Source organism: Camarhynchus parvulus, chromosome 6, assembly GCF_901933205.1.
Source record: "Camarhynchus parvulus chromosome 6, STF_HiC, whole genome shotgun sequence".
Classification (NCBI taxonomy): domain Eukaryota; kingdom Metazoa; phylum Chordata; class Aves; order Passeriformes; family Thraupidae; genus Camarhynchus; species Camarhynchus parvulus.
Genome location: NC_044576.1, coordinates 4344694 through 4363008, shown reverse-complemented (window position 1 = coordinate 4363008; position 18315 = coordinate 4344694). Strand labels below are relative to the sequence as shown.

General features: G+C 45.2%; 1 protein-coding gene across 1 annotated transcript in view; it reads left to right on the top strand.

The window, feature by feature from the left end:
- The window catches only part of PCDH15 (protocadherin related 15), a 514059-nt gene extending 501249 nt beyond the window's left edge, over positions 1-12810 (top strand). The window contains exons 35-40 of the mRNA XM_030950929.1: positions 4483-4504; positions 5883-5921; positions 6606-6679; positions 7585-7717; positions 8775-10202; positions 11987-12810. Of these exons, the coding sequence (XP_030806789.1) occupies positions 4483-4504; positions 5883-5921; positions 6606-6679; positions 7585-7717; positions 8775-10202; positions 11987-12538 (2248 nt within the window). The 3' untranslated portion in view covers positions 12539-12810. The remainder of the gene's footprint in view (positions 1-4482; positions 4505-5882; positions 5922-6605; positions 6680-7584; positions 7718-8774; positions 10203-11986) is intronic.
- Positions 12811-18315: the final 5505 nt, after the last annotated feature.

Genomic DNA, 18315 nt, shown 5'->3' with positions numbered 1-18315 from the left:
ATGTGGCATAGATGGCAGCAGGCTCCATACTTCTTTAAGCAGCCTTCACTGTAGGTAACATCAGTCAGATTTTCCTGCAGCTGTGATTGGAATCTCTTGCTTTGCCCATAAAAAGGAAGGAATTTTTCCCCACCTGGAAGGAATCTTCTGCCACATACTGGGCATCAAAGCAAGGAAGGCCTGGGAGTAGCAGGCTCAGCTTTGGTGAGCTGGGTTATTGGATGGGCCTTGAGCAGCCTGGGATGGTGGCCCTGCCCATGGGATGAGCTTTAAGGTGCCTTCCAACCCAGGCATTCCATAATTCCATACTGCATCTCCCTGCTCCATGGGCTCTGCTCTGCTGACATTTTCTGGCAGCTCAGTTCCAGTCTGCAGTCAGAAGAAGGGTTTGCTCTTGGTGTCTCAGCAAATACAGCTGTGTCTCCACTCCTGTTCTCCATCTTCTGCCTTCCATTGCATTTTTTTATATTGTAATTGCATGTGAAAAGTTTATATTTTCTAAATTCCTTTCATGTACAAAGCATTTGTTGTTTGTTTTTTATGATTTTGCATGTGCATGTTGTTGCTGTCTCTCTTTAATTTCCATGCTGCTCTGTCACAAGCTGAAACATCTCACTTAAATTGTAATAAAGTCACTTTGATTTGTGTCACCAGGTGAAGGGTTTCCAAGTACTTGTAAAAATCCACATACTGTGGATTTACTTACCAGCTTTTTTGCTCACAGTGGTCTAAATCAGATCTTTACATTTACATAAATATGTCAATTAGAAATGTATATATAAAGTAAATTAGCTTGTCCTTTGAAAATATGGTAAGTAAAAGCAGTTTGGGCATTTAAATGTTTGGTTCAGCTTGCAAGTTTCCTTTCAGTCCTTTGCCAAAATCTAAAAAGTTTAATATGACAACTTGAAAAAACCATCTTGGGAAAGGCAGGTATTACCAAATGAAGCAAAACTAAAACTCCTGTTCAGTATCAACGTTGTAATGAGCAAAAAGGTAATTAATTCTTTATCAGACTGTTTATCAGACTCAACATTTTCATGGTGCTTGGCTTTTTCTCTTTTCTCCTGTTTGTTTTTTTTGGGGTTGTTTTTTGTTTGTTTGTTTTTGAAGTCTGCAGTTAGGACATGTGTGGATGCTTCAGTCAAAAGCTGCTCAAGGTAGTTTCTCTTTGTTTATCCCAGTACCAAACTCCATGAACTCCATCCCACAAGTTCTGCTGATCCATTAGAATTTTCCTTTATCTAAAACCCTTGTTGGGATAGGTTGTAGGATCAAGGTGGTGTTGGAGTAGCTAACTGTGTGAGGGGAGGGATTATCCACTTGTCCTATTTTTGCTGTAACAGAATCTGTGTCATTTATGAGATGTGCGTATTTTTGATGCTCAGTTTTTCAAAGGTGGCACGACTGCAATGTTTTAATCATATCCCCAAAGCTCAGCATCTATTAGGTAGAAAATGTTTAGGATTGAAGAGCCAGAATGGGAATATGGCTTAAATATTCCCCTCTGTGTCCTGGCCATGCTCCTGGTGAGGGGACAGTGGGAAGAGGGCATGAAAAATTATTGGGCTGTTCATGTTCAGACTGGATCAACCCCAAAGACAGAAATTTAAATTTAAGTACCCAAGTCCTATGTTAGAGCTTGTAAACAGCTGCTGTTGTGCAGATCTGTACATCCCCAGTGAAATATGACACAAATAGGACCTGATTTTGTGGTATGTAAGGTCACATAGCAAAAGTGGAGGTGTGCAGTCATTCACAGAATAAACTCCAGTGGTTGAATTTGGCTACAATTAATTGGGATGTTCCTTAAGCAGAAAGAGAGGACATCACACTGAAGTTCCACTTTGAATATTTGATTTCATCATTTCAGAACAGTCTGGGAGGGGGTCCTGGCAATCAGCTCCTCACTGATGAGGAACATTTATTTTCTCATTCTGAAAATCTTTATGAAGTTGAAAACTTTACAAAGCTGGATTCATTTTGTCTGGATATAATGCAACCTTTGTTCTCCTGCTGGCTTTTTTTTCACAGCCTTTGTTTAAAAAATTACTCTGTTAGACTGGGAAAGAAGCTGTACCAGGGAGATTCTGTCCATTAAGATGTCTGGGTAGTACAGAGGAGATTGTTTTAGACAAAAAGAGGAGAGATTTAGGTGGGATATTGGGAAGGAATTGTTCCCTGGCAGGGTGGGCAGGCCCTGGCACAGGGTGCCCAGAGAAACTGGAGCTGCCCCTGGATCCCTGGAAGTGTCCAAGGGATGGGGCTTGGAGCAGCCTGGGATAGTGGAAAGTGGGTGGAGGTGGAAGAGGATGAGCATAAAGGTCCTTTCCAACCCAAACCATTCCACAATTCCATGGTGCTGCAATTCTGCAGTGCTACAAAGGATTAGATCCAGTGTAGGAGTTGGTAGCAAGTTGAACATCTGTAATAATTTATATTTATATATAATTTAGCCCTCCCAGGTTGTCTGATTCAGTCAGTTGGGGTCCTCTGTGACCCTGGCTGTATCTCTCATCTTTTCATCATCACCTTGATGGGGCCAAGTCCTGAGCAGGAGCAGAGATGGCATCAGTGGAGAGCTGGAATTGAACCCAGCACGGTGTTATCACTACTCATCCTCCTTCCCAACTTGTCCTCAGTTCCAGCTCTGAACGGCAGGAAAATCTTCATTTTAGGAGCCAGGGCAAACGGATAAGTAGTTGTTCTCTCTGAGGAGTATCTGCAGTATTTGGGATTTGTGATTATTTTGCTTTTGATATGAAAAGAGATTTAAGTTATGGAAGAGCAAATGCCTGCTGGGGTGCCAGGAATTGGGGAAATGCTGCTTTAGGCAAATCCCAGTTCCTCTAACCTCTTTTAGCAGGGAAAGGTTGGCACATCCTGTCCACATGAGTTGATTCTGGCTTTGTCTCTCCCCTTAAGTAGCAGCTCTGTGTTCTGGCTGTCCTGTTACCCCACATCCTCACAGGCTCCGTGGCCTTGCTTCTCTTTCCACACAGAATATTCTCAGACTGCAGTGAAGTCTGGCTGAGAGCATTTCCCAGAAGCAACCCCTCCCTCTGTGCAGAGCTTTCATTCCTTCCTGGAAACAAATGATGTTGTCCTGACCTTTGTCTTTGTGCCAGAATAGATCCTTGTGCTGTAGTGAATGAATGGGTATTTTACGTCTTTTAGGGGCTTTTTGTTCCTTCTAATCATGGCCACACAAAACTATTTGAGAAATATCAGCAAAACTCAGCATGGTGCTATTTTTATGAAAGTTGAATTCCAAATTTAATTAGAATTAGTCATATTATGCCTTAAATCTGCAATATAGTGCAATTAAGAGTAATAGACTTCCTTCTCCTCAGACCTCCTTTATCTGAAGATTGTTGTAGGCGATATGGAAACTAAATCCAGCACCCCTCAAGTGGGCTTTGAAGAGTCACAGATCATCTTTGGATGATAAATCTTCATTTCAGCTGGCCATGAGGTTTATATTATATAGGCGACAGCATTAATTCAATGCTGATAATCAATTCCATGTGCTGAATATTAATAGGAAGATTTAGAGATGGGGATATTAAAGAATTAAAAGGATTTCTCTGGTCTTTATTATTTATTTAGTGTAATTAAAGACTTCCCCATGACTGCTGGCTGTGTCCTAGATTAAGCCTAACATAATTTTGAGCATTTACCCTTTCCTTCTTAAAAACCATAATAAAAATAATCCAGACTTATCCTTAAGAAAAATTCCAAGGCCTAAATTTTTGTTCTCTACTTTTGCCAAAACCATTTCAATTTTCAGGCACAAAACATGAGAATAGAGAACTTGACAGACATAAATGCAGTGGTCATGCCCAGGAATGGCTCCAAGAAAATTAATTAAACCAACAATGAATTCCCCATAAGATCAGAAGCACAAAGTCTGTGACAAAATAACAGCAGATAGAAGAAAAAACGGGATCTACCTCCCCCACACTGGGTAAATGTTAAGAAAGGTGTAATTGGAATGATAATGTTGGTACAAGAAATTAGTAATCCAAGCTCCAGGGTAATTCCTGATGGATACAGAAAGTCCTGGTGTAGGAGAAGTTGTTTCACTGCTTGAGCAGACGTGTGAGGGAACAGGGTCCCTCTGTGGATGGTGGCACAGCAGGAGGGGATGGGGCAGGGCCTCTCCCAATCCCCCTTTCCCTGTGCTGAGTCTCTCTGGATGCTCTGGCTCTTGGGGATTGGGGATTTCTCCTCATCCATTCACAGTCTAAAGCAGGAAAAGATCCCAAAGTATCTCCAACCTTTCTCATGCAACAATCCCTGTGTCCAGAGCAAACCCAAAGAAAAACATATTTGGTATTAGAGATATGTATTTCTTTCCATGCTAATTCTATTTCTAATTACATTCTCTTTCACCCCTCTCCAGTGAGAATGGTAATGGGCATCTTTGTGCAGGCTCACAGCATTATACTAATTTATTTCTTGTCTTTTTCTGACTTCTAGGCGAGGATATGCACAGCAAGAGGTAAGGCCAGAGCCCACTTACCTTTCCAATATTGATTATACCTATGTGCTTTTCCCATACAGCCCAAGAGTGTGGGCAGCAGGGGAGTGGGGGAGTGTCCCCTCTACTCTGCTCTTGTGAGACCCCACCTGGAATTCTGTGCACTGTTCTCCAAAAATAAGAAGGATGTGGAATTGTTGGAGCAGGTCCAGAGGAGGCCATGGAGTTGCTGAGGGCTCTGGAGCATCTTCCCTGTGGATCCAGGCTGGGAGAGCTGGGAATGCTCAGCCTGGAGAAGGGAAGGGTGTGTGGAGACATCACAGCTCCTTCCAGGGCCTGAAGGGGACACAGGGCAGCTGGAGAGGGACCCTGCAACAGCAACTGGAGTGACAGGACAAGGGAGAATGGGTTCAGACTGCCAGAGGGCAGGGCTGGATGGGATATTGGGAATTAGGAATTGTTCCCTGGCAGGGTGGGCAGGCCCTGGCACAGGGTGCCCAGAGCAGCTGGGGCTGCCCCTGCATCCCTGGCAGTGCCCAAGGCCAGGCTGGACTCTGGGGCTTGGAGCAGCCTGGGACAGTGGAAGTTGTCCCTGCCCATGGCAGGGGATGGGATTAGCTGAATTAAAAATTCCCTCCCAACCCAAACCAGTCTGGGATTGTGTATGTGGAACTCCCGAGTACTGAGTGCTTTAGAGACCAGAAATTGAAAGTGCTTCAAGGAGTTTATGAGCCGTAGATCCCCTGGGGGCTGAGATCCACTGTGGCAGGAATGTGACCTCCAGGCTCAGGGATTGCTGCTTAAGGAGCTGCCAGAAGGAGCTTCCCAGGGAATTCCCTCCATGCCTGGTGTGTTTTCCAGTGTCACACCCAGTCACCTGCCCAGCAGGAATGGGGCTCCACAGACCTCACTGTAGCTCTGTGAGGTCTGCTGCTCCTGCAGTACCATTTTCTCCAGAAATGAACAGCAGGGAGAAGAGTTTCCTTCAGTACAATCTCATTTAATCAGTGGAAAGTTCTCCAAAATACATTTCTATCATAAAGATTGATATTTGCTGATTTTTTTTCTCTCTTTGCACAGCTGGTTTGTCTCTTTATTTAAATACAGAACTTCGTTCTCTTGTCCTCTGATAGAAGTTTTTGAGTTAAATATGTCAGGTAATCACCACAAAAACTGGGAAGTTGATTTTGTATTTAGGCAAAATAAATGGTGTACTGTGCAAGGATTTTACTGCATCAGGAGCTCTGTGTTCTCACAGGGGATGGAAATCTCCAGCTCCCTGCCATAAAAAAGTTCCAAAGGACCTATGGTTTCAGCATTTATTACTAAGCTTAGACACCCATCACCTGCCCTTTAATTGTTGCTGCCTAATTAACCACTTTCTCATTTTCTTTTGTAGCAACAGCAGTTGCTGAGACCTTCTCTTCTCAGACCAGAGGTACAACCATTTTTCATTTCTTAATTGTTCTGTAAGCTTTGAAACGGTTTTTACATCATTTTATAATAAGAACTTGTCTGTCTCAGGTAGTTTTTCCCCCTGGCTCTTAGAAAAGCAAAGTTCTGGCATTGTGAGCCCAGTTATGTTATTTTAATTAAATACCTTAAATTTACTGCACTTTGGTTCTTCCAAGGCCAGGATGGGTGGGGCTTGGAGCAGCCTGAGATAGTGGAAGGTGGGAATGGATGGGCTTTAAGGTCTCTTCCAAACCACTCTGGGATCTGTGATTTTCCCCATGAGCATCTTTCAGTAGCTCCCACTGGCTTCATCCCACAGTTTCAGAATCATTCCATTGCTCTCCAACTGCTGATTTTTTGCTGGTGTCAGTCAGCTGCTGATGGATTACTGCAGCTGGAGCTGAGCTGAGCAGTTGGTGCTGGAAGCTTTAGCACCTTGCTGTGCAGTGCAATTGCAAATCTTTCCATTTCCAATCTTTTAGGCCCAAAATTGTTTCCAGAATAAGCAGTAAGAGCAAATGTGAGACGTTGGTATTTTTGTGCTACAGGATGGGGATCATTTCTGCAGTCAGAAGAAGTAATTACATAATAAAGAATAATAAAATCAGTAATTACATTTGGGCCTTTTTCACACTGTTTGCATTCAATCAGTGTTTCTCTTTTCCAGGAGTTGAGTATGGAGTCTGGAATTGATCCAGGGCAGGAATACTATGGCCAGGATTACTACAGTTATGAGCACGGGTATAGTTCCATTTTTCCTCCTTATTTCTGAAAGTGCAGCTTTTCCAGGCTGGTGATGTTTATTATTCCAGCAGTTAATCATGGGACTTCCCTTCACCTAGGGATTACTTTAATCTTTGTGTCCACAAAGGCGTGGACGAACAACAAAACTCTTTTCAGAGGTTAAGGGGGTGTGTGATAACTCCCTGCTTCTTCAGGGATGTCATTATTCCACTTACAGAGTGCACATCCTGTCCCTCATGCTGGGTTTATACCCTTAGTATGTGTATTTCTGCTCCTGGGAGATTAATTTCCATCACCTTCTCCCCTCCTGTGTTCAGGGATTAATCCTTTCTTCTCCCACTTTCCAGCCTGTTGCTGGCCTTTTAAATTTCCCTCTAAAAAAACCATCCTTCCTAGTGGCCTTTTAAATTTCCTTCAAGAAACTCCATCCTGCTTTGTAGCCTTTTAAATTTCCCTCAAAAAATCCCATCCTGCCTTGTGGCATTTAAATTTCCCTCAAGAAACCCCATCCTGCCTTGTTCTGATAAATCCCATTGGACTGCAGCTCTTCAGGAATTACTGCTGGCGTTCCCCAGAACCGATCCCATGGAAGCTACTCTTTCATTCCATGATAATTAAGAAAGATCCCCCAAAAAATCAGGTGGATTGAAGGAAGCTTGATGTCCTTAGAGAGGTTTTGACTGATCCAGCAGACCCCAAAATTCAGGTTACCCTGAGGGGCTTGTGCCTGTTGGAGCAGAAGGATATCTGGGGTTTGGTTGCCACTAAGGAAGAAAAGGAGGGAGTAAAACGAGGAAAGCTGTTCCTATCACTCTGGATGTGAACAAGTGCAGTGCTGGCAGTGTGGTGAGAGGTGTGAGCACATTTGGGGCTGTCCTGAGGAGCTGTGGTGTCCCTGGCAGGTACGAGCTGCCGCAGTACGGGAGCCGCCGGCGCCTGCTGTCCCCGTCGGGAATGTACGACGAGTACGGCGAGGTGGTGGTGGAGGGCGACGGTGGCTACTACTACAGTCCCCACGGGCCAGCAGCTGAGGAGGTAAGGAACCAGCTCTGGAGGGATCATTCTGTCTCTTTAAGAGCTTGAAGGGCCACCAAAGCTCATCAGTTGTACGCTGGAATTGATTCGAATTGGGTTTTGTATAGATCAGCATTATGCGTTGTTGGCCCCGTAAAGTTTGTCAGCATTAAATTCCTTTTGTTTTCCAGGCACAAAAAATAATTGCTGAGTTTCTGTTAGTATCCACATCTGGTTTTAGTTCTAAAAAAAATCCACTTAGATAATTCCATTTTATATATCATTACCAAATAAAGAAACATTCCAGTATTTGTAGGGGCCGACAAGGAAGCAGGAGGAGGACTGTTCAGCAGGAACTGAGGTGATAGGACAAGAAGAATGGCTAAAGACTGAAAAAGGGAAAATTTAGCTTGGATATTGGGAATTAGGAATTGTTCCCTGGCAGGGTGGGCAGGCCCTGGCACAGGGTGCCCAGAGCAGCTGGGGCTGCCCCTGGATCCCTGGAGTGTCCCAGGCCAGGTTGGATGGGGCTTGGAGGAACCTGGGATATTGGAAAGTGTCCCTGTCCATGGCAGGGGATGCCACTGGATAGGCTTCAAGGTCCTTTCCAACTAAAAGCACCCCTGGACTCTAAAAGTCCATTACTAATATTCTTCCTATAAATGATGACTTTGCACTGAGAAAAGCAGTACCTAAACTCATTTGTCATATAGTTCACAATAAAATCTAAAAAAAAAATTTAAATGTCGGCGGCAATCAGAAGAAAGTCAATTTGAGAAAAAAGTCCAATTGTCATAAGTGCCAGATCTTAATCCATTATTAAATGAGAAGACAGAACATTTCAGTGTTTTCCGAATTGCAGAGTAGTTGTGCATTTCCAGCCTATTCTAGAACTTTCTGAAACTCCAAAATTCCCAAACATTTCCCATAACTTTGGTAAGAAAACTGTTCTAAAACAGGTAAGTTCATTTTGATGCTGGGAAATAAATGTTGCACCTTCTCCTACCCTGTTTTAAGGTACAGGTTTTCACAATAACTCTCTTTCAAGTGGTAATCAATTAATTTTCATAATTTTCAGGGCATGAGTCCAGTCAGAGGCCCTCCCAGCAGAGGTATAAGCCAGGCAGCAGGGCCTCAAATGGAAGGGAGACCTGTAGGTGTTGGGATGGACCTCAGCCGTGGTCCTGGAAGAGGATTTAGGAGCAGCCAGGGAAAAAGGAGGCTAAAGGGAGTGATGCATATAAGTCGTGTGACAGTCAGTGCCCACAAACCAGGAAGAGCTGAGTCTGCCCATTCCCGGTGGAAGAAAGCAAAGATATTCCCAATGATCCTGCAGAAAGTGAAAGGTAGGAAAGATTCCAGCTATGCCAAGCTGCTGTCAGCTCGCCAAGCAGACGGGGACAAACCCATGATGATCAGGGGAAGCTACTTCCAGAAATCCACGGATGCCAGGCCCTCCATGAGAAAACTAAACCACGTGTTGAAGCGCATCAGCACCTCCAAGAAATTCCAGGAGGGCCTTGGCAAGGATTTGGCACGTGGAGAGGAAGGGTCTGAAAGGGATGAAGCCAAGTCGGGAGTTTCAATCAGCATCACGGCAGAGAGCGAGCAGGAGGACAGTGACCATGAGAGGAGGAGGAAGAGGAGGAGGAGGCGCACCTCGGATGAGTCTGAGAAGAGCAGCAGCTCTGAGTCAGAAGACAAAGACTACTTGAAAATAACCCTGGATCAGGACGAGGCCACGGAAAGCACTGTGGACTCAGATGAGGAAACTGAGGATGTAGGGGATTCTGATGAGGACTCTGAATCCAGCTCCGGCAGCGAGGAGGAGGACTCGTCGGAAGAGGATGATGATGAGGAAGAGTCTGAGAGCGATGAGGATGGCAGCCTGTCCAAGAGCTCATCCACACAGAGCTCCTACAGCAGGTCAGGGGCCAGCGAGTCCAGCAGCAGGAGAAGCACAGAAATGTCCAGTGTGAAAAGCAGGGCAGGCAGCTCCCGTGGCAAACGCTCCAGCCAGAAATCCGTGAGCTCCACTGCCTCAGGTAGCGACAGGGACACGAGCTACAAGAAAACCTCGGGATCCAGCTACAAGAGCAAAACCTCCTCTGCCAGTGTGGAAATAGAGGACACCATAGAAGAGGTGTCAGAAGAAGAGGAAGAGGCAGAGGAGACAGCAGGTAGCTCAAGCAAGGCGGTTTCTAAAACTGCCACTGCAAAAGCTGCTGCTGCTGCTGGAGGGGGCAAGGGAGGACAATCAGCTGCTCCTGGTGAGGACAGCGAGGAGGAAAGTGAAGAAGAGGCTGATCCAGAGGACAGTGACAGGGAGGACACTGCCAGTAAGAATGAATCTTCTTGCCTAGACAGTGAAATCAGTGCGACTTCCAAAGGTACCACAGGGACAAAAAGCTCAGGTAGGGCCACGTCCGGGAAAACTGCCACGTCCCCTGAGACTGAGACTCAGAGCTCCGACACCAACAGGAAAGGAATGAAAACAAGGAAAAAGGTGTCCCAGGAAAGCGGCCAGTCCCAGTCAGATGAGGCCCTGGGTACTGGAGTTACGGAGTCGGAGGCCACGGGTGATTCCACCTCCTTTTAAAGAGGAGTGACAGTAGGTGATGGTTTGCAGTGAGGAGTGGCTTTGTTTGCTGTGCCTTCTGTGTGGTCTTTCCTAAGCAATGCTGGCAGGCTGAAGACAGCCAAAAGGAAAGGGCAAAATGTATTGATCCAGCATTTCACTGTCCTTGGGAGAGAACTGTGGAAAACCAAACTAATTCCAGCCCTGTGGATATATATATAAAAAATATACATACATATATATACACACGCTACACTACAGATATAGTCAGTCATAAACACAGAAAGTTTTGTTTTCATGGAGTAATGAAACTTGGGATTTAGGGAAGAATGCAAATGATGAGGAGGAGGATGTAAAGATCTAAAAATCATCCATGTTTTCATCCTATACGTTAATATTGTGTTAATACTTTTGCTAATCTTCAGGTGAGTTCTCTGCTGTCTAGGTCACCTCTGTTTGCAGGGAGGACAAGTAGAATTGCAACAAAATAACATTCCCAAAACTGCAGGGGATAACTGGGAGAGCTGGCATTGGGCCGTTTCTGCATCACAGGATTCAGGTTGCAAACACCAGTGATGCGCAAGCCAGGAATGCTGAGGCAGGAGGATCAAAGGAAAGGAAATTTATTATATTTCCCAAATTTTGCCTTTCCTGCCTATCACAGTACAGTGGTTTTATTTTTATTTTATTTTATTTTATTTTATTTTATTTTATTTTATTTTATTTTATTTGCATCTCTTTAAACTCGATCCATGGTCACTTACCCGCACTTTTGTGTCCCCACACAACACAACATTGTAGCTGCACACAATGTTTTCATGTAAATCCCACTTAAACTAAGCAGGAATAGGTCCACTGGAATATATCCATGTGAAGAACATTGTCTGCCTTTTCCAGGAACAATAAAATAGGCATCTAAGTAATTTTTAGCAAGTGTAACTTCTCAAAAGCTGAAGAGTAATCACCTATTTGTACCTTGCATGATTTTTTCTCTAAAAACTGGCTTTTCTCATCTTCCTGTGTGTGTTTTGCACTGGGGGTTAACTGTGATGGCATCTTAGTGCTTGAATTATTCATTCAAGAAGGGCAATAGCTCTTTTCAGTGTGGTGCAAGGAGGCATTTATTTTTAAAAGATCAGTTATAAATTATAATAACTAGTGAGGGTTGTGTGCTCACCATAGAGCAATCACTGCTACTACAGAGTCACAGCAGCGTGGCAATTGTTTGCATTAATTCTTTGAAGAAATATTTAAGTTATATAAGCCTAAAGCCTGGTCTCTCCACCATCTTCCTGAGCATTTCCACTGATCCCACCTGTCTGGAACAGTCACAAAGCCTTACATGGAGCTGCTCTTTTTTGTAAGCAGCCAGTTTTGCCAGCACCGTGCCTGAGATTTTCCCTGGTGTATGTCCTGGGATTTTCTCTGCTGGATGTGTGATGCACACAAAGCAGAGCTGGCCAGTGTACAGAATTCACAATGCAAGGGAAGAAAACTTCCAAGGCCTTCCTAGAATTTACACCTTGGAGTATTTTCTTAAAGGTATCTCTCATGCAGCAGCTTCCTCCTCAGGGCCCTCCCATTTCTGTGCACATCCCAAGGGGAAAGGTGCAAAATTAATAGAAACTGATGAGAGTTATTAATAAACAAACAGAAAGGGCAGGGAAATGAACTGCTGGGTTGCCCTGACATTTCTTTTTGTTGTCCAACAGTGGGCCAAGAAGAAGAGGATCAAGTTGGTGGTGGACCCGGAGTACGAGACCAGCTCCACGGGCGAGGAGAGCGCTCCCGACTCCAGCCAGAGGAACCGGCTGAGCAACCCCGGCTTCCAAGCCAATGGCAGCAGCAACGTCTACGTGGCCCAGAACGGCTCCGTGGTGCGCACCCGCCGCGCCTGCCTGGGCAACAATTTAAAAGTCACCTCCCCAGTGAGGCTGGGGAAGCAGTTCAAGAAACTGGACAAGCTGGCGGTGACGCACGAGGAGAGCGTCCCGCTGAACACGTTGTCCAAGGGACCGTCCCCCGGTGACAAAATGAACTCCAGGCCGTGCAGTGTGTCCTTTTCCTCTACTATAGGGGCTGAAAATGTAGTGACAAAGGCCGGGGCGGCCAAACTGAAAAGCACAGATGAGCAGGAATCGGTTGTTGACCATGAGGAAGTCAAGGAGCCCTTGGAGTCGCACAGTGAACACACACAGTCCGACGAGGAGGAGCTCTGGATGGGCCCTTGGAACAACCTCCACATACCAATGACAAAACTGTGATTTTAGTTGATATTTTTTTTTTAATTTTGGTTTTTACTTCGGTTTATAATAAACTGCGCTTTTTATTGTCACCCAGGGGCAGACGTACGGAGTTTGTATGGTGCACATCCGTTGTCCATGACAAACGGCACGCTTTAAAATTCCCAGACAAAATTTGCACTCACATTTGGACCGATCCATTGTCCCCCCCAGTTTTGACAGGCTCCCATTTCACTAAACACTACTTGGTTTCAATTAATGAGTTCTTTTTGGATCTGGAGTTCTTGTTTAATAAACAGTAAACTACTAATAAATGCACAGCCCCCATTGGTTTAACCCTCCAGACAGTTCTACACCTGCCTGGCTTTGTTTTTCTGTATGGTACTTGTGGCTCTACTGTCTAGATTTGGGAATTGTCTATTTATGTTCAAGATTGATATCCAGAGCTCTGCCTTCTGACCTCAGAGTAATAAATTAAAAATAAACCCATCCAAGTCAATGGAGCAAATCCTCGGCTGCTGCTGGAATTTGAGTCCCAGTTCCAAAGTCAGAGCAATTTATGCAAACAACGCCCAGCTGGCAAAGTTATGGAATCAAAGTTCCTGAGATTACAGCACTGCCACTTAGAAAAGTGCAAGAGAAGCTGAAATAAGATAAAAATTGCAAAAGAGGAAGGCAATGTGTAGCAATTAATCTTATTCAGAGCTACCTGGCCATGGTTTGTTCATTTTCTTTTGTAAATTAGCTCATTCCAATTTTCTTCTCCGGTCAATTTTTCATCTTTTCATCTCTTTCCACATCAGTTCTGTTTGCTTCTTTCCATGGTCTTTAGCTCCAGCTTTTGTGCTCTATCAGTAATTGTCATCCTATGGCTGTATTCCTCTGGAATAAAGCAGGATGATCCATGAGCCTGTGACAGTGGGAGGCACTAAAGAGGAGTTAATGGGAAGAGGATGGATCCATTCCCAAGCCCAGCTGGCTGGTGGGTTAAGCAGTGCCATCACCATTCCACTTTGCTAACTGAACACAAATGTGCTGAAAAGAAAAATGGATCCCACAGGGAAGAGGAGAAAAAGGGAATATTTTATGAGGTGAACATGCACAGACAGATCTGGGAAGGGCAAAGGGTCTCAGGACACACACACACAGAGTTGTTTCCAAAACTTTTAGCACCTGTGAAATACACAACATAAATTCAGGCACCTGGTTACAATTTCTGGTTTTACCTCGAGGTTTTGAATATGTTGTCACAATTTGGGCAGGGAGCTGAGAATTTTCACTGTTTGGTGTCACCAACACCCAAAAAAGACAAAGAAAAGCGGTTTTCTCCAGTATGAAGCAGCAAAAGAAAAAAAAGCAGAACCATGTTCACCTGAGAAAAGTGTCCTGTTGTGTTGTACAAACTTTTTTGGGGTAAAATCAAACCAATTGTGAGAACAACCTGGATTCTTCTGGAAAGATTGGAAGAGCCAGCCGGATAAACGTGTGTAATTAGCAAGGAAAGGATTGGCACCACCATTCTCTTCCCTTTCAGCTGCTGAGGCCTCACCACCAGGTCTGGGTGAGGATGGAGCTTCTCTGGCAGTAAAAAGACTTTGTGCTGCTGTGGCTGTGTTGGGTTTCCCTTTGCCCAGGTTCTCCCCCAGCAGATCCCTGGGAATGTTTGTCTTTGGGAGCTGTCTGCATGTGGTGTCAATGTGACTTCTCTGTCCAATACCTCCTTCTCAAGCTGAGGTTTCTGACCAAATATTTTGAGCAATGGTGCTTGTTTTCAGGCAAGAGAAATGCACTGTAGCCTCTCACACGTGGGGAAAACAAACCCACCAGATGTTTCTTTGCCCTAATTCCTTTTTCTTGGCATATTTGCACTTGGGACCGGCGCTAAAACAGCTGTTTGGAGTTAAGCTGGAGGCTGGACATACAGATAAGACTGATGGAAGAAAGAAAAAAAAAAATCTATTCTTTGAAATAATGAGTAAAATGTTATATTTTAATCCTGTTTAAGACACTGTTATTATTTCACTGCCTCACTTTTATTGCAAAGTCTGTCAGTTCCTGATATTCATTTTCTCCCAATTTTCTGAGGGAAAACAGAAGTTGTTTCTTTATTTCTAAACCAACGACAGCATCTGGAGCTCTGGGAAGGATCCTGGGGCTGGACACTGGTGGTCAGTAGTGATATCCCTGCTTATTATCCAAGGGAAATTCCATCCCCACCTGCTCCTTTGTGCTGTCCAGGTGCTCAGAGCTTCTCCCACAATGCAGAGATCAGAATTCCCACCTTTTTTTCAGCAGTGAGGGGGCTGTGTTATCTAAAATTAACTCAATTTTAGCTAAACTTTAAAAAATAGGAATACTGTGGGGAAATCTTTCTCAGGTGTACAAGATTTGGGGGGGGTGGGGGGTATATTTTTTTCCCCTTTTATTTTCTGGGGGTATCATCATGTCAATTAATACAGAATTCCAAACTTTGCCTTTTGAGGATGCCCTGCCACAAATAACTCTGGATTTGAGGCTGTGAGCAGGCGCTGGCAGCCAGAACCAACAGCAGGAACCTCACAGATTGAGCCAGTAAAAAAAAAAAATCCCTTTTATTTCCCTTTGGGAAGCAAGACATTAACCCAGCTTTGGATAGAGGGAGTAAAATTCCAGATCTGTGCCTTGGGATGTAATTTACAGCTGTTTAAGCACCGAAATTTGTCAGGCTGAGGCAAGGCACGAGCAGCTTCCCCTGAGTGGCAGAAGCACTCGCTGGTGGATCAAGGTGATAATCACCCCTCCTGCCACTCATTTAATTCCTGCACTCCTCCAAGCAGGATTTTGTGGCTTAGCACAGCATCTGGTACAGTTTCAGACCAGGGAAGATCCAAATGAGAAATTCTGGAGTTGTGGTAGGACAGCGTAATTCCCACTGGGAGGGGAAAAGGAAAGCAAGGTGGAAAATGGAATTATTTCTATTTTCTCCCTCGTTTAAGTATTTACTACTTAAGACTATAAAAAAAGAGCCACAGATCTGTCAGGGATCTGCTGGAAAATCAAATGTTAATATTAAATGTGTTTATATTAATGGGGGGGAGTTCCTGCACCCAGGATTTGGAGTGAGGGAAGGACAGTGTGGTCGTGGTGAGTTACAAGTGTCTGTCTGCTGGCAGAAATGCCCCAGCACAGTCACTCAGCATCCTCCCATCACAGCCTGAATCCTTCCAGAACCTGGAAAACAGTCAGCAAAATGGAAAAGGGATTGGAAAACCAAAAAAAAAAAGTGATTTTTAGCAAATGCTGGGCAAACACCCAGTGGGAATGGACTGGTTTGGGCCATGGAAATGCTTCCTGGGAACTGTCACACATTCCAAGGGAATACTGCTAGATATTTACAGGATCTCCAGTGCATGACAGCCATGGTGGTGGTTGTCCCCAGGTTCCTTCTGTGTGGTGCTCTCAGTGGCTGGGAAGTGGCTTCTCCATTTTCCAGCAGTTTACTCCAGTAAATACCAGGTGTAACTGGAAAGGTTAAAATTAGGGATAATTTCCAGCTGGGGGTAAATGGTTCTCACCTTGTTTTCCTGCACACACTTGCTCACCCCTCAAATGCTGCTGCAGAAATGGTGACTTTAAAACTCTCCTAAAGGACAGGGCCATCCAGAGGGACCTGGACAAGCTCCAGAAGTGGTCAATCTCATGGGAATCTCAGAGTTTTAACAAGGCCAGATGCTGGTACTGCCCCTGGGTCAGGGCAAGCCCTGGGATGGATCCAGGCTGGGGATGAGCAGCTGGAGCAGCCCTGGGGGTGCTGGGGGTGAGAGCTGGGAGCCAGAACCCCCCCGTGCCCTGGGCTGAGCCCCAGCGTGGGCAGCAGGGCAGGGGGGGATTCTGCCCCTGTGCCCCTGGGCTCAGGTGAGACCCCACCTGCAGAGCTGCCCCAGCCCTGGGCCCAGCACAGGAGGGACCTGGAGCTGCTGCAGAGAGCCCAGGGGAGGCACCAGCATGGGCAGAGGGATGGAGCAGCTCTGCTGGGAGGAAAGGCTGGCACAGCTGGGGCTGCTCACCTGGACAGGAGAAGCTTTGGGGTGACCAAATTGTGGCCTTGCAGGGCCTGAAGGAGCCAACTAGAAAGATGGAGAGAGACTTTTCCAAGGGGTGGAGTGACAAAGTGGGGATGGCTTCCCACTTCCAGAAGGGAAATTTAGGTGGGATATTGGGAATTAGGAATTGTTCCCTGGCAGAGTGGGCAGGCCCTGGCACAGGGTGCCCAGAGCAGCTGGGGCTGCCCCTGCATCCCTGGCAGTGCCCAAGGCCAGGCTGGACAGGGTTTGGATAGTGGAAAGTGTCCCTGCCCATGGCAGGGGTGAGGTGAGATGAACTTTAGGTCCCTTCCAAGGGAAGCCATTCCATGGTTCCATGTTGCTGAGTTACCATTGTTTGCAGTCTGAGGAAGATGTGCATTTATTACAAAGCACTCTTAAACCTCAAGCTTTGATAAGCCCAAAGAGCAGTGCAGTTTATCAGGTGAATTTTGGAGGCAGCTGGCTCTCAGAAGCCCATTGGATGAGAACTGAGGAGTTTTGCCTTTTTTCCTTATTTTTGGAAGGAGGGAGTGTCAGTGATTTTCCTGTCTGCACTGAGCCCAGCTGATCCCAGGCTAAAGCTGGAGCTGGATCCAAGCTGTAGCAACAACAGGAGCAGAATCAGGTAATTCACACACGGCTTTTGTGGTGGCACCAGCCAGGACAGCTGGAATGTTGTTTATCTTTCTGGCAAGGATGGTTGCTCTTTACTGGAAAAAATTGAATTCATCCTCCCAGGAGTCAGCCAGCAGAAGCAACAACCCTGCAAAAGGTGGTTCCAACCTGGCCTTGGGCACTGCCAGGGATCCAGGGGCACCCTGTGCCAGGGCCTGCCCACTCTGCCAGGGAACAATTCCTTCCCAATATCCCATCCAGCCCTGCCCTCTGGCACTGGGATTCCTGTGGAGATGCTGTGCTTTGCACAGACCTGTGGGGTTTAGCCAATATTTGGCTTGGAGGAGGAAACAGCAAGGAAGATATTTGTGTTGTATTCCCAAGTGGATTTGGGGAAGGAAAGTGTCTCTGCAGTAGCTCTTCTAAGAGAAAGGAAAAAATCTTGAGTAAAACTGTTGAAAACCTTTCTCTTTGCCTTCAAAGCTCTGTTGAAATGCTTAGAGAATAGGAAACATCATCTTTTAGGGCAACGAAGCCAAAATTAACCTTTTTTAGTGCTTACCACTCCAGATCATGGTTTCTGCTCCCAGAAGATTGTGAGAATGGTACCCAAGTGGAATGTGAGAGCAGGCCTGGGGCTGTTCTCAGGGCAGGTGTTCCTGGGAATGCTACAAAAATCCAGGGCATATTTTTGGGGTTCCAGGGATGAGAAGCTTCTAGAGAAAGGTGCAGAACCAAATGTTGTAATGCTGGAGGGAGGTTTAGCTTTGTTTCAGAGAGTTTAGAGAGAACGACAACACCAAAGTTTAGAGAAACTCTGCTTTGTCGTGGTTATTTTTAGTCTCTCAGGAAGAATTTCTTCTTTCCTCAATAAAGGTCACCAGGGAAATTGTATTAGGGCCATTATTTAATCTGATGAATTTTGCACAGGTAGGAAGATGATTATTTTTTAATGTGTTACATTTCAGACATCAGACCTAGACAGCGTCTCTCTCCCAGCATTCACAAAGAGCTACTTTATTCCAAGTTGTTATCTCAGAAATGCGGGTGAGAGGCTCTTTTAATGAAAAAATGAAAGTGCAGGTTTTAAATATATCAAATATTGAGCAGGATTTAGCA